At 48.5% G+C, this 12450-nt stretch overlaps 1 protein-coding gene across 4 annotated transcripts in view; it reads right to left on the reverse strand.

The window, feature by feature from the left end:
* Positions 1 to 4591: 4591 nt before the first annotated feature.
* C12H4orf50 (chromosome 12 C4orf50 homolog) overlaps positions 4592 to 12450 on the reverse strand; it is an 87928-nt gene continuing 80069 nt past the window's right edge. For all 4 annotated transcript variants that reach the window (XR_009585053.1, XM_060365411.1, XM_060365410.1 and 1 more), the window contains one exon: positions 4592 to 10605. Coding sequence is in view for 3 of the 4 variants with exons in the window: in XM_060365411.1 (XP_060221394.1) it covers positions 10519 to 10605 (87 nt within the window). In the remaining variant the exon portion in view is untranslated. The remainder of the gene's footprint in view (positions 10606 to 12450) is intronic.

The following is a 12450-nucleotide window of genomic DNA, read 5'->3' on the forward strand; positions in this document are numbered from 1 at the left end:
GCTTCACCTCACACTCGAGAGTTGCACAGACATGCCTGTACATACCCAAGTCAGGTAACCTCCCTGCTCCCCCCACGCAGCTGGCACACCGTGGATACACACACACTCTCTCTCCAGATTCTCACTGTCAGGCAACCCACACCACACCAAAATCATACAAACATTAAATGAAATTAGATGCACAGTCAAAGGCATACACATCTAACTCCCCGTCGGCTCACTCACCACTACACTGATTGCCTAATAGGGCCTGGCACTAGGGGAGGTGCTGGGGACTAGGCTAAGAGTAGGATGAAATCCCTGCTCTCAAGAGTCCTCTTTCTAAGGAGAAATTATACAATGTAGCCTGCAGAACCCCAACTCCAGAACAGAGGTCTCTGTCCCATAGCAAGGGGATCACGATGCTATTAAAATCCCAGATGCTTGCAGCTGAAGAAGTGACCCACATTCCTGCTGGATACACGTCCCAGCAACGTCTCAGGATGGAGAATTTCCACACCACTACCAAAGGCAAGCTCACAAGGCTCCTCCACACACAGGCCTGAAGACTACTGACAGGGAACCCACACATACCCCCATGACACAAGGGAAGTTAGAACCCTTAAAAATGCTTTGGAGACAGACACGCAGGGACAGACACATATTCAGCAGGCAATCACCCAGACAGACGACAGCCTCCATCTCCGGGCACTTCTCACATCCTGAGTTCAGCCCACTCTAGCCATACCTGGAGCTTAATGCCTGGAGATTTGGGGGCTCCTCTAACCAGGAAGAAGAGTGGAGACTTGGGGTCTCCTCAGAGGCCAGGCAACAATCACCACCCCCTCTTTTCTCCATGGCTTTCTAGCAGTGTCATGAGATTCCCTGGGGATCCAGGAATCTCAGCTGTGCTTTCTGGATGGAAGGCTCGCAATCTGCCAGCCCCCTAGGCAGACAAGTCCAAACTGGCATTCAGGATTAGTGGGGAGCAGTAGGAAGCCTGATTCAGCATCTGTCCCTAAGTTAGCTTCCCTGGGCTAGGAGCTGTCCCTTCAGCACCCCACCAGAGGTCAGAGAGCTCTGTAAACCACTGTCTGGAAAATCCCAGACAGTAAACTTGACTGTTGAGGTCACAACATGAGGACTTTGTTACGTAGGGCCTATGGCATCAGCTGACATCTCATGTTTCCTTTGAAACCTGAAGCCGGCCAGTCTGTGCTGCAAGTAGGACACTCCAGCTGTGAGGTTGAGGAGAGAAGCAAACAGCTGCCTGTCCATTCCATTTCATGTGGCTGCCTCTGCCTGCCAGGAACCTCGTGATTATCTGAGGTCAGTGAGCAGCTGGCAAGCTCCTTCCTTTCTCCCTTCACCTATACTTCACAGGGACTAATGCTGGGGACACCAGAAAGTGTTTATAAAGTCCTTGCTCCCAGTAAGTATCTATCCTAGTAGGTACACTGTCTTCCATCCATCTCACCCATACCCTGGCTCTTCTGTCCCCTTCTTCCTACATCCCATGCAGATTTAGTTCACTGGGCTCCAGGTTGAATTGCACTCCAAATGTCCTCAGTCTTTAATTGAAAGCTCTGAAATATCTCCAACATGTCATATGCTAGAAAATCCGATGCTGAATTCCACAGAGGCTCTAATCCAGAGCCTCACAAGTGACACCGGAGATATAATCCATATAGCATAGATAGTTTGGTATAGTGGTGCACACCTTTAATACCAGCACTCAGAAGCAAGCAGATCTCTGGAGTTCAAGGCCATCCCAGCCTACATAATTAGTTGTAGGACAGTCAGAGCTACATAGTGAGACTCTGTCTCAACAACAACAAAAATGATAGAGGCTCCAATCATCTGAGTTAGTCAGGACTTTCAAGGTCAAGCTTTCTACTCCATGCTTGATTCTATAGTCAAAATTTTAGGGACACAATCGTGAATGGAAACCTTTTGAGGAAAATCCCAGGCCCGGAGAGATGCTTAGCTAGTAAACATGCTGCCTTGCAGAGCCCTGAGGTTGACTGCCAACACCCCTGTAAGCTGGCTCACAATTGCCTGTAACCTCAACCCCAAGGGATCCTACACCATCCATCTCCGTCCTTCACAGGCATCTGTACACAGACACACACACAAATACACACACAGACACACACAGCATACAATCACACAGATATATACACATAAATAAAAATGAAATAAATATTTTAAAAGAAAGAAAGGAAAGGGGCTGGAGAGAGGACTAGGCAGTTATTAACTCTTACTGCTCTTACAGAGGACCCAAGCTCTGTTCCTAACACCAACATGGAAGCTCACAAATGCCTCCAGTTCAAAGGGACGCAATACCCTCTTTTGGCCTCCATGGCCTCCCGAGTGTATATGGTGAACATAAACTCACAAAGATCCAGAAAGAAAAAAAAAAAAAAAGAAAGAAAGAAAGAGGGAGAATTTTAAGAAAGAAAAGAAAGCCCATTCCCTCATGAGAAAGAGCCAGCCAGTTTGTGAAACTAGAGGGTGCAATGTGAGGAAATGCTATGTTTAGGCACAAGCAAAGAAAATCATTTCCCACTTACCAAGTGTTTACCACCTGCCTGGGGCATCCTACCAACAGGAATGCTTTGCGCCCCATCCCACTCCCCCGACAAGCTCGAAAGTATTATTTTAGCCTCATTTTCCAGATTAGGAAAATGTGGCTGAAAGAGATTAAAGCCTCTGCCTAGAGGCACAGATGGCAAGGAGGCTGTTGGAGTGTTAAAACAGTCTCCCACTGAGGCTGCATCCTAACCATTGGCCCTTGCTCTCCCCAAAATGTCTGACTGATGTGGTCCCATTGGGGGAGGAGAGAAAAAAGAATGAAGGAAGTCCAGGCAGATGAGTGTGGGCTGGGGGCTAGACTTTTGTCCTCGGTGTAACCTTTGGCAGTGATCAACCAACACAATGCTTTGGGACATCACTGTGTGGTCACTGTGTGGCCAGTCATCTCTCCTTCCTCCCTTGCAGAGGGGAAAATCCAGTACTCACATTGTTCGCCCGCTGTGTGATGGTCAGTGCACTACCTTACATGCCATTGGCTCCTTCAGCCATGATGCGTGGCACCCTTGCCACCTCCACCTTCAGGCTGTTGTTCAGAGAAGGCCGCACTGTAAACCTATCTTGCATGTGTTTTCCAGGGAGGAACTAGGCTAAGATACCCAGTCAAAGTTGTTAGAGGCCTTCCCATAACATCTCTTCTACTCAAAGCCAGGAAGGTTAAGTAGAGCAGAAAATCGAAGGCAGAAAAGGAGGAAACTGAGTTCAAAACGTATCCACTGACAGGGAGCCGGAGACAGTGGCTGGCAGATACCCACAGATGGCATCTAGGGTAATAGATCAAGTCCATCCTGTGGTGGACAGCTGTGCCTATCAGTCCTCCAAGGAAAAAGTCATCCTAAATTAACTACCTCAAAAATGTGAAAAGACCCAACTTTGAGCTTGCCCTGGAAACTCTGAAGCCTTCCAGGGTGCTGGCAGAGAGGAACGTGTCACTGTAGCAGAGGGGATAAGCCAACTCCAAGAAGTATTTTGTTTAGACAGACAAAACAAATTAAAAAAAAATACAACTTATCTAAAGAATATTTTGTTGGGCATAATAGCATATACCCTTAATCCCAGGACTCAGAAGCAGAGATAGGTGGATCTCTGTGAGTTTGGGCCATCCTGGTCTACATAATGAGTTCCAGGCCAGCCAGAGCCTCACAGTGAGACCCTCTCTTGAAAATCCGTATTTCAGAAAATTGAGTTGTAATTGTTGTCAGATATATAGTGCTCTTTGAACGTCTTCTAGACACAATCATGTGCTCATCTGAGTCATGCAAAGTTCAGAGAGGGTAGGAGAGCTTCATGCAGTATGCCAGAGATTCAGAGTCAGGCCAGCCTAAGGCACAGATCCAGAGTATGAAATGCCTGCTCTTTCTGCTGCTCTCACCCAGAATACAGCAGATTCTGGGTTGATCAGTGATGTTCAACTGGTATCTATGTGTTAACCCATATTCCAAATGGGGGCTTGGGTGTGCTTAAATTAAAGATCCGGAAATGGAAAGACTATGCTAGAATATCTGGGTAGCTCCAAAACATGAACAAAGAATGAGGGACGGAATAAGACGGTGATGTAAGAACAGAAGCAGAGAGTTCATGCTGCTGTCCTACCATTGACCATGCAGGAGAAACCACAAGCCAAAACAGGAAGGTGGTCTCTAGATGCAAAAACAAGCAGGAAGATGGATTCTTCTCTGGACCCAGAGGCATGCATTCTGCCAAAGCTTTGATGTTGAGAGCCATTGCAGATTCTGGCTTCCATAAGTAGAAAATACGTGAGTGGTGTGGAGCAGAGGTCCACACCTGTAAGCTCAACACTCAGGAAATAGAGTCAGGAAGATCTTGAGTCTATAAATAAATGTAGAGGTGTTGGCTTTTGCCCATAGTCCTGTGGCAATAAGAAATTAACACGGTAGTAAAGGATATTGTTTGTACCAAGTAGATTTGATTCTCAAGAAAATGGTTTATTCCCCACCAGAAAAGGTGAATCCTAAACTCACTGCCTTTTCACATTAGTAACAAACCCATCACCAAATGCTGAAAAGAAAAAAAAAAACTTTAATTATGATAAAAAAGCATATGTTTTAATGTACAAAATTACACAAAGTATACATTTCACTAACATAGAAAAATACCTCTGGGTAACAAGAGAACATCCTAAATTACACAAGACAGACTTGTCATTAGAAATCCCGGCAGGCTGCTGAGCCTGAGTTGCACAGGTCTGAGAGGTTCTGGGAGGGGCTGACACACGCCAATCACTCTGCTCATTGCACTGAAGGCAGGGGCTGTGGGACAGCCACTGCCGATCACTCAGTGGGGGCCCTGCTGTAGAGCGCCCAACAGGAAAGGGATCTCCATGTCACTGAACCATGTTCCTGTGGAGTAGAATGGGGGACATGAGAGGCCTGCCAACATTTTGACCTTGGGTTTGGTCACGTGGCTGTGGAAGAGTCTGATTCCATCAGGTGGCTGTAAGGTTATGGGTCACCTAGGACCTTGTTAGAAAGTGCACTTTCCCCGATGCTATTGTGCTTTGCAGATGCAATTTTCTCCTCCCAGTTCTAGCCCCAAAGGACTGAGAAGGCCAGGGACTCTCTGCAACATCCCAATCATTGATTCCTATGCCCTTCCCTCACTGGCCATGAAAAGCTGGTTGGGAAAGCCTAAACTTCAGTCTCCAGCTCAGGGGGTAGCCTATGCTCTCACTTCCTGAGAAGTGTCTGCATATAGCTTGCTGTCAGAGCAGTGAGGAAAGTCCTTGGTGACTGTCATCATTCTTTGGGTGTTTTCAGAAACACATTCTAACCCTCATGCCCTCCCACTGTTCTTCTGGAGGGACTGAGAGAACCAGTCTGAGCTTGCACAGCTGGTTGGTGGCACAGCCAAAGTTCAAAGCCCCTCACTCACCCTCCCACCTCTGCTGACTTTGTATTTGCCTCAGGGAAAAGTCGAAGTGACAGCTGGACTCCCCCATCACTTCCAAGGTCATATTTACAAACACTGTATCATATCACTCAAGTTGGAAACGAAAATGATACAGATTGAGATCAAGTTTTCAGCCATGTTTGGCAATCTCATTCATTTTTCTCTTCCCCTTTGCTCATAATGTAAAGACAACAACAGGCCACTCTTTGTCACAAAAACAGCCTCCAAAAACCATGCTTTTGAAGAAAGCCTTATCCTTTGTGGAACTGGTTCATTGTTCCCGTAATGTAAGTCAGATTGGAGTGTAGCCAAAATCAGAGCATGAGCAAAGGTCAGATAAAGAAAACCTTGCCGTTCAACCCCATGGTGAACTGACTTATTCCAAATGCATTTAGGTCCAAGGTATGAATTATCTTTTTCTAGAACTTTCCGTCATATGAGGAAGGGAGCTAACCATGTCATCAGGCCTCCGGGGTGTTCTCTCCTCTGCTTCTGTAAGGCACCAGAGTATGGATGGCAAAGCCAAGCTGGTGCGCACCAGGCCAGTGGCACCAAGGCAGGAGAGAAAGTTGCTGCTGTTCATTGAGCAGTTGATAGATTTGACTCTCATGGCAGATGCTTCTAGCCCAGAAGAATTCAGGGTGCAAGGGCTCTCAGATAGTTCTGCAGTGATAGGCCACCAAAGTCCCAGAATCAGGAATTGTCACAGGCACTGAAGGCCATCTCTCACTGTGTGTTCTGGCTCCACAAGGATCACCGAGGCTTAAAAGGGTCTCAGCTTTCATGTTACCAAACTGCCTTGTGGCCAGAAATACTCCAAAGATGGGAACCTCCTGCCTGAACAGTTTTTTTCCAGGGAAGAGTAAAAATAACTACAATAGAGCACAGGAGATGCTCGCAGTGGTGCATGGAAACTTGATGATTTCAGGGAAGGACAGGGCTGGAAGGATTTGGGGTCCACTGTCTGCAGTGAATATTTATCTCCACAGCTGCCCCACTCAGCTTCCCCAGAGCATCCCTGCCCAGGCCCCACTCAGGGTAGCCTCTGAAGGTGAGCTCAAGCCCCACCCAGAACAGCCTTTGCAGGTGAGCCCAGCACCCACTGTCTCAACAAGGAGAACATGCGGAGTGTCTGAAAGATGACAGAACTGTCTAGTGCCCCCATTCTCACAAGTTGGTACCTCAAAAAGTCTCACTTACCAAGCCAGGAGTAGCACGTGCTAGCAATCCCAGGACTAGGGAGGCAGATACAGAGGAATCTGGAGTTCAAAACCATCCTGGGCTCCATAAGGTCATGAGACAGTCTCAAACAACTCCCCCCCCAAAAAAAAAACCATAAAAGACAGAAAAGGGAAGCGGAAGGAAGGAGAGAATGAAGGAAGAACAGAATGAAGAAGGGGGGGGGGAGTTTCACCTTCCAGACCTAGGATCTCATCTCAAAAGCAAACAGGAGCCATGAATCTCTTTCAAACAGCTCAGAGCTTATAGGAGAAGAAAACTCTAAAATCATAAACCTCACTCAATGACCTGCTGAGCAAAGAGAGCATGGGATCACTTGCCTGAGATCTGGGTCCCCATCCGCTGCAGTGATGATGAACCAGACCCACAGATGAATCTCATTACAAAATGGTTCATTTTGATAAAATGGAACATTTTGATAAAACAGTTTCACATAGCCCAGGCTAGCCTTGAACTCTGGATCCTCCTGCTTCTGCCTCCCAAGGGCTTGATGGCAAGGTTACAGCAACATATTTTGCTCAATTCATGGTTTGGTTTGGTGTGAGGCAAGATCTATGTATACCATGTTGGTCTCAAACTTGTTATTTAGCTGAAGGTTAGTTGGACTTCTGATCCTCCTGCCTCCCTGCTCTGGAGTGCTGGGATCACTGTAGTTCACCACCACAGCCAGTGTACATGGCTGGGATGGAACCCAGGGCTTCACACATCCAGGTACTCCGCCAGCCAGTCTTCAGCCCCGTGCCTGATCCATGCACTTTTGATCAGTTCTGCTGGCCTGAGCATTGAGGGAGAAAAAGATTTAAACCTGTCCTGTAAGTCCAACCACAAACAAGAGTATTTTAGGAGGATCCCACACAGGAACTCCATAAAAAAGGAGGACTGGAACTCAGGCTCTAAGTGAACTGCACCCTCAATCAGAAGAGCCCGTACTGTGGGCCCAGAAGTCCACAAGAGACATGAGAGCCAGGGTCAGCCCCATCTGGGGTCCCTTGGCCAAGGATGTCCCACTTAAGCTTTCTGGGCTTCAGGGAGGAAGGGTGTTTATAGTGAGGCCTAGTCTCCTCCAACTCCCACGGGAGATGCTTCTGGGTCTGCCATTGCAGTCCCTCCACTGATGACCTGCTGGGGAAAGACAAGGGCATGAGCACCCTGAGCCTACTACCCATTTCAGGCTGTAGCGCTATCCGTCTCGGCTGCTGCCACACCTCCCGTGTACCTATTTTAAGCATACTGCCTTGCAGTTCAGGGGGAAACGTTGCCATGCCAACTCTCTGGCTGTTGTTAGTCATACTCTACGAATGTGTAGTGCAGCCATCTGACAGACAATCCTTCTCAGTCCAGGGACGTTTTCCAAATCATCTTGAGGCAGACAGGCCACGTTGCTCACGATGCACACAGTAGATGCACCATAAATGCATACCAAAGTAATGACCTGAATGAAGTGTCTTTTTTGTGCTTGAGTTTGCAAAGTGCTTCCCCCCACCCCCAGCCCATTCATCAGCACCCCTGGCAGATGCTGGAGCAGGTGTGCTAGAACCCAGGTTTCCAGGTGAGAAAACGGGATAGGGAGTGTCTTCAGTGTCAGAGCCTCAGACAGCACTGCAGCCTTGTGGCTCTGGCTTGAAATCCTTTTTGTCCTCCCTATGCCAGGTGGTCTCTGTCTTCTAGCTAGCACATGAAAGTCAAGTAGCACCAGACTGGTCTATTTCCACAGAATGTGAGAGGCTTTTCCATCTGTGCTCCATCTCATCCAAAGCCCAAAGGGGTTCTGACCTCAAAGGATTCTAGCATGTGTGGTCCCCCCCTCTGGTGGTGGGGATGGAGAGGCTCGAGTTGGCACAGGGGCAAGGGAGGCTTCACAAGTCTCTGTCCAGGCTTGGGAAAGGAGGATACATCAGCATCCATGCTGACTGGGAAGGAAGACCTGTAGGACCTGGGACTGGAGACCACCTGGAGATGGACACAAGCAGATGAGAAACCCACCTCCAGGCAATGGAGAGCCCTGCATGCAAAGTCAGGGAGAAGGACTATTCAGAAGGGCCATGCAGCAGAGCCACTGATGGGCTGACCACAGTGGACTCCTGCTGCAGGAGCTCAGGAATTGGCCTGGCTCTTAGTCAGGGCTATTGTTTGAATGAAAAAACAACATCTGGAAAGCATTAAACCATGGTATCAAGTGCCTGTGAGTCCTGGAGTGAGCCAGTGGGAGGCTGCCTGTGCCCTCCTGGTGGAAGAAGGGTTTCAACTGAGAAGACAGAGGAGCTCGGGAGATGGCCATGGCAGCACAGCACGGAGTGTGTGGATGTGCTCAGTGCACTGAACTGAATGGCTGAGATGATCAAGACACTAAGTTTACACTCTGTGCCTTCTGCCCAAACAAAAACACAAGTCACAAAGATATGATTTTGGCCAGATATTCCAAGGGTAGCTGTGTGTCTGCTGTGAGCTAGATTCTCTACATTTGAACATATAAGTTTTTATAGCACCTGCCTGTCACTCCTCCCTCACTGACCAAAGCTCTGGGTTCTTCCCAAACCCAATATATACCTGCTTAATTATATATTGAGTTTGGGAAGAACCCAGAGCTTAATTCTATTATTCACTTGGATACTCAGCAGCAAGGCTAGGGAGATGGCATCTGAAGGATTAGCCAGGCAGAATCCTGGTTTTCCTTCTGGGGGTGCCTAGATATCAAAAGGTCCTGTTGGATACCCATCTGCCAGAGCCAGCCAGCCTCATCACTCTTCAGCTTAAATGGAAACATCACACCCCCTCAAGGAAGCTAAACCCCCTGGATAAGAACACAGAAATGGAACAAGGTGCTGGTATGAGCTGCTTGCTTGGGGTCCTGTGACTCTCTTGGACAAAAGTGGAGGACATTGTTGCTAGAAGTGGCCTGTGTTTGACAAAAGCAGCTCTCCTCCCTCTTCCTGGAAGCAGAGAGTCTGTCTGAAGCTTTCCCATGAGCTAGAGCCTGCTCCTCAGCAGAAACCAGGAATAGGAGTGTTCATAACTGAGCCACGATGCTAGGAGGGACTGCAGCCTGGATGGTGTCACAGCTGCCAATGAATTGGAAAACGTGAGTGCATTCACCATACAAGTGAGGACCAGAGGACCTTAGAGGCCAAGGAGTAGCACAAGGGTCACCAGCAAGTTAGGAGCAGAGTCAGCTGTCTCATCCCCTGTAGAGTCCTCTCCCTACTAGACTAAGGTGCTTAACACTAAGTTTATTTCCTTTGAGAATCTAACAACAGCTGTGAGTGGGCTCTCCCTAGATAATTTCCAGCACAGCTGAGCCCTCCATTCAGCTGTGGCTTTTGTAGAACCTCCATGATGTTCACATCACCACCAGGGTCACTCACTGTAAAATGTTCCCTGCAGGTTTGTCACCTGCTGCAGGTAGAAGAGACATCAGTGATACTATGTGTGCCTCAAGGCAGCAAGTCCTGAATGACATAAGGGAGGTGAGCAGAGGATAGCTGTCAAACACCAAGATGCTTGCGAAACATGGGCCACCATCCTGAAGTGTCAGGATGACTTGCCAGTAATGGCGCCATCATGCATGACTGTCAGCTGGGCAGAAAGACTCCCAAACAGACTAAGAAGGGTAAGTCATTTGTGCAAGTGACACAGCCAACCTGGGAACTCCAGATCCCAGGGTCCTGTCACTGCTCCATGCCAATGCTGGGGGCTTCTGAAGCTCTCGTTGGTCTTGTGCAGAGAGAAACATTGCCTCATGATGACTTGGTAAAGGGGTGGTGATACGGCTTGTAACTCAGCTCTTGAAAGGACCACACATCACAGGGCCACCTCTGCTCCATTGGTCATCTGGGACAGACATTCATCTTGGCCAGCATGATGTGCCTGGTGGTGCTGTCTTCTTTCCTGAAACAGGGAAAGCAGAGAGGTGAGTCTCAGAAGGAAGCAGGCCACCAATGTGGTTACCACAGAGAGCTGTCCAGATGGGCCAGCCTTCGGGTGGCTGGGGGCTCACCCTGTGTCTCCACATGCCTGCAGGACAATTCACCAGCTGCTCCCACTAGGAAAAGAAGCTGTTTGCTGTTTCCAGAGAGTGGCCTCTTTATTGGGGGTATCTGTGAGCCAGGGGTACCATATGGAAGTATCATGTGATCAAGTCTAGTGCACACAGGCTTTCTAGTGTTTGTGAGACCTTCATGGAGGCCAGTTACCCAAAAAAGCTCTGAGAACTGAACAAAGAAAAAAACAGGGGTCTCAGCAGTTTGTTTACTGCTCTGTTGGCAGAGTTACCAGGCTCTGGACCCCCTGGTGCCAGGACGGGGGGGGGGGGGGGGGGAGGAGGGTTCAGACTGCCCAGTGGCAGTTCCAGTGAGCTGGAGGAGACAGTGAGAGGTGTGTACATCTCAGGTCTGACTGTGAAACAGGACAGTTACTGCTGGTGCCAGGAAGGAACAGTGGAGGTGGCGGAGAAGGAACATGAGGGGAGACTGCCGGGTAGCCTGTGCGAGGGTCCTGTGGAGAGAACAGAGAACTGTGTGGCAGGAGGAGGGAGGGGCTTGGGGGGAGCTCCAGCACAGGCCTGGACATGATGAGGATTCAGAGAGGAAGGAGAAACAAGAAGGAAATCCATGGGGCAGGAGAACATCTGAAGATGGTGATATCGAGACAGGATATCGGAGACCCATAATAGTTTCCTAGGCAGGGAACACACAGGCGGTGGGAGACAGTGCAGAGTGGGAGGGGTTTGGGAAATGCAAGTCGGAGGGAGAGTGCAGCTTGCTAAGAGGCGCCTGCAGGGAAGCTGCCAACTTCACTCAAATATCTGGGCAGTGTGACAGCCTGCAGGGAGACCCCTGAAAAGTGATACCCTACCAGAGCGGTCAAGGGTCAGCCTGATGTCACCACGGCCAGCCTTACTGTGGGCCTGAGGGTCTGCGGAGCTGTGCAGCCGCCGCACACAGTCCCTCATCAGACTGCCAACCCCGGCATCATCCTTAGTGGCCCAGTCTTGCAATGAAGATTTCATTGTTCAGTGTGTGTGTGTGTGTGTAGGAGGTTTTAGACCACTTTGCTTTTCAAAATGTATTTATAGCTTTCTTCCTTTTCGCTGTATCACATGTTAAGGGTTAGCAAGCGAGACAAAAATAAACTCAGTGCAAATCCTTGACCTTGCAGAATCTCTGGGGCCAGAATTCCCTTCCCATCAGTCTCTGGAAGAACTTCAGAAGTGTTCAGGTACTAGGGGCGCTCACAGCTCTGTGGGCTCTGTCCATAGGGTAGATCCCAGAAGTCCAGAGGGTCCCACACTCCTTCCTGCTACATGCATTCTGCACCTCATATCCTCAGCACCCAGCACCTAGGTATCACTGTACTGGGATAGCTTCCAGTCTGAGCACAAAGCATTGTCCTGGGAAGGAGCTTAGTGACATCAAGCTCAAGACAGCATCATCCGTAGCTTACATTACACATAGAGTTAATGCTTACATTCTCCCATTGATTTTTTTTTAACCAAGAAACATACTCAATTGTCCCAGGATTAATGAAAATCATAGGATCACCTCCAAAGTCCACATGGGATGTTCACAGGTTCAATTTCAAGAGAAAATTTGGATTATAGAAAGGATGCTAAAGTGAGAATGCTCACAACTGTCATTTGTGTGTGTGTGTGCATGAGCACATAACCCTGTAAAGAAAAAAACTAGAATAACTGAAATAAGACCCCTCTCAGCAGGTTAAACAGTAGATAAACAA

Source organism: Meriones unguiculatus, chromosome 12 (assembly GCF_030254825.1).
Source record: "Meriones unguiculatus strain TT.TT164.6M chromosome 12, Bangor_MerUng_6.1, whole genome shotgun sequence".
Classification (NCBI taxonomy): Eukaryota; Metazoa; Chordata; class Mammalia; order Rodentia; family Muridae; genus Meriones; species Meriones unguiculatus.